The sequence below is a fragment of the Cajanus cajan genome, chromosome 10, assembly GCF_000230855.2.
Source record: "Cajanus cajan strain Asha chromosome 10, NIPB_CcT2T_4, whole genome shotgun sequence".
Lineage (NCBI taxonomy): Eukaryota > Viridiplantae > Streptophyta > Magnoliopsida > Fabales > Fabaceae > Cajanus > Cajanus cajan.
Genome location: NC_138526.1, coordinates 48,474,741 through 48,478,326, shown reverse-complemented (window position 1 = coordinate 48,478,326; position 3,586 = coordinate 48,474,741). Strand labels below are relative to the sequence as shown.

The window sequence follows — 3,586 nt, the reverse complement described above, 5'->3', positions numbered from 1 at the left end:
TTAATATATTTTAAAGATTACATATTACGTTAGTTTTAATGCATATAAATGATATATTAAATAATTTTAAATTAATATAAAATGAGCAAGAATCCGATAACATCAAGTTTAAATTAAATGACTTATATCAAATATATATGAATTGTTAATATAAATTATATCTAAAGTATATAATTGTGACAATTAATAAATTAATTTAATCAATCAATCAACTATTTAATATTTTATTATAAAAATGTTAAAAGTTAAATAATCATCATTAAAATTTATATATTTAAATACGTTTACATAAGTTATTGATATATTAAATTTGAATAATTATTTACTATTTATATATAAAAAAATCAATAATTTTTAATATGTATTACTTTTAAAGTGTATATATATATATACAGGAAATAAATCCAACTATTTTTATTTATAATTTTTATTAAGGTATTTATAAATCTTAGAATTATTACTGTAATAACTTAATGAGTATTTTACATACGCAATGACTACGAGAACGCCTAAGCCAGTCATTAATCTTGTAGCTCCAATAAAACTACTCATTTATAGATAAAAAAGAAAATCATTATATTATACATATAGTACTATTTTGTTTTTTCGTATATTTCTTTAATATATATTAACTATTTTATCTTATACATAACCCTTGCTACTAGTTAAACTCAATAGATTAACATAGGCACCATACATTCATACACAAACAATCAGAAAATCTTTTTTATAATTCATATATTGTATGCAAAAAATTCTCAAATAAGTGATAATTATAATACTACAAACAAGATTAATTTTTGACTTGATAAATAAGGAATACGAAATACAAGTTGCTAGTAGTAATAGGAAAAAAATATCTTATACATTTTTTTTCTTTTTGATATAAAATTAATACAGACATCATTTCTAAAAAGAAAAAAACAGTAATATTGTAAGTTATTATGTTTTTATTAGGATGATAGTATTTTTTTTTATACTAGCCCTAGGACTTTACCTATGTTTGGACGAGTGATGGAGTCAGTGTGATAGAAAAAATATGAGCGTAGAACTTATCTATTGGCCTATGATTGTTAATTTTTAAATGAGAACTAAAGCTAAAGCTATTATTTAAGTTGCAATTAAGTTGAAAGCACAATGAGATCTATGCGAACACATGCAATTATATTGTTGGGGGATATTGGTTTCTTTTGAAAGACTTTGGACACTTACTATACCACTCAATTAATAGTGAGCAACATTTTCTGCTGCCATTGCATCCAGCAACAAACACAATATCTGCTACACACCCCAATTTACGCCACCACAAAGTCAATCGCAATTCACATTACTTATATAGGAAAGTAACTTTATGTGCAAAGTATGGGAAAGTGTTAAATAAGAGGAACCGAAGATTAATTACCACACCTGAAATTAAAAATAAATTGACAAACAAATATGAGAACAAATTAATTAATATCCTTAAAGTCAAATGCACCGCGAGAATAGTAGCGCACGTTAACAGCAGATGGTTTTCCTGTTGCCAACCACGTGCCTTGTGCATCAAAGTTCGTAGAAATCAGGAGGAAAAATGGCTTATATATATACTTAATTATATTAGATTCAATAAACAAATATATGATGATTAATTAAAACTATTTAATAATTTCTCATACATAGGAATACATTACGACCTCCAACATCTCCTGGGCTCTTTGGACTATGCCAATGCCACCACTTTGGAACTACCATCATCGAATTCTCCATGAATCTCTTATGGGGTTAGTATTTGCCATGCCAGCCATGTATAGTGTTATTAACCTGTTGCATCACATATATAATTTGGTAAATCTTATACCTATATGTTATATGAATCTCTTTCATAATTTTATAATTTTAATAAACTAATAAAAATATTTTAAAAAATATGTTATAAGTAATATTGTATAATATCACTGTTTAGCAATTTATAAATACATTTATTTATAAATAAAATAATATTATAAAAAATGAAGACTTATTCAACCCGCATTTATAGTCTTAAATGGCTGAGCGAGTGGCAGAGTACAAGTCCCTGACTTTCCCCATCGTGCAGGTTATATATTGAGAGAGAGAGAGAGAGAAAATGCTTATTGGTAGCATTTCTTGTTAATCTGCATTGGATCCTCCGCTAGAGCCTTCAAAGTTCAAACCCTCTCTCTCTCTCTCTCTCATAACTCTTGAGCACACATGACACCAAGAAAGAACCAAGCCTACACTGCTACAATCCAAACAAGGTTGAGAAACTCCTTTTAGAAAAAGGGAACCATTTCATTACTTTATATTCATAGCTACACCATGCATCTTTTTTATCTCCTCTCTACCTAGCCATACCTAAGTTTCTCACCTATATTCTTCTACTCCACTATATCCACCTTGTAGTGATCAATTTAGATTAGGATTAGCTTGATCTCCATCTTGAACATCCTTTGTTCTTCATGGGGGTGTCTTCCAATTCCAAAGTCTTTCTCTCCGACAAAGGAGCCAGCAACAACATGGATCAAGAAATGAGTTTATTGGTAAGACCCGCCGTCGAAATTCAACACCAAGAGTTTCAATCTTTAGTCCAAGAAGATCACCAGCTTGTTAGACTCAAACAATTATCGGTGCAAGAACGTGATCATCATCATCATCATCATCATCACCAAGAGGAGCGAAACCAACGCAACGCTATAAGCTTGAAAATAGAGATTCCGTCGCACGTGGGATCAAAGAACGATGACGATGATGATTCTTCCAACGAAGGGTTCAAGACTCCAACATCATCGGATCACAAAATCCCGGCGATCCTAGAATGTCCTGGTGCACCAAAGAAGACAAAACCAAGGGCAGCCACGAAGAGGAAAGCGTGTCGACGAAGGATCGTGCTTGATCTGTCCAAAGACTTGGAATCTTTGTTCCCTATGCCGTGTGTGGTGGATCTTGGCCATGGCCTTATGCATAAGAGAGTCAAACAGTGTTCGGGGACTGACTCAAAAACGTGGCACAAGGGTGAGCCTTGAATTGATTTATCTATCTCCATCGTTACTCATTAATTAGTATCTTACTAATTTTATGTGATGCACTTGTAACTCGAGACAAATGTAATTCTCTTATGTCTTTCTCTCATTTTGGTACGTAGTATAATATAAAGGCTCTCCATCTAGCTAGCATTAATTGAATTTATTGCTCGCTTTCTTTATGATCAATTAAATGTGTATGTATATGATGAGGGATGGCGTAGATTTTAATTTGAATCATTAATGTGATCTGAGTGATGGATGGAATTATTAGGGTAAGTAAGGGAAGTGTCATGGGATTCTAAAAATTGATGATTTGGAGGAACGTGGAGTGAGTCATTGACTTTGTTGGAGGGTCATCAGAAAGTAGTAATTCGGAAATGGAAATGAGATACATTGACTTTCCCAAGAAAAGCAAAACATTCCCTTCACCCTCTGCCATGCCTCGTTTTTACCACTCGAGTGCGTAAACCCACGCTGCCCACCATAGACTCTTCTTCCAAACACAATTCTTCTATTTCGCATCATTTTTTCTCTCATGTAAAATATCATTATCATAAGGGGATAGT

The 3,586-nt window shown here is 31.6% G+C and overlaps 1 protein-coding gene across 1 annotated transcript; it reads left to right on the top strand.

Moving 5' to 3' along the window:
• The first annotated feature begins 2,045 nt into the window (after window positions 1-2,045).
• LOC109806611 (uncharacterized) lies at window positions 2,046-3,199 on the top strand. The gene has a single exon (XM_020369072.3). The coding sequence runs from the start codon at window positions 2,457-2,459 to the stop codon at window positions 3,018-3,020; it is 564 nt and encodes a 187-aa protein (XP_020224661.2). The 5' UTR covers window positions 2,046-2,456; the 3' UTR covers window positions 3,021-3,199.
• Window positions 3,200-3,586: the final 387 nt, after the last annotated feature.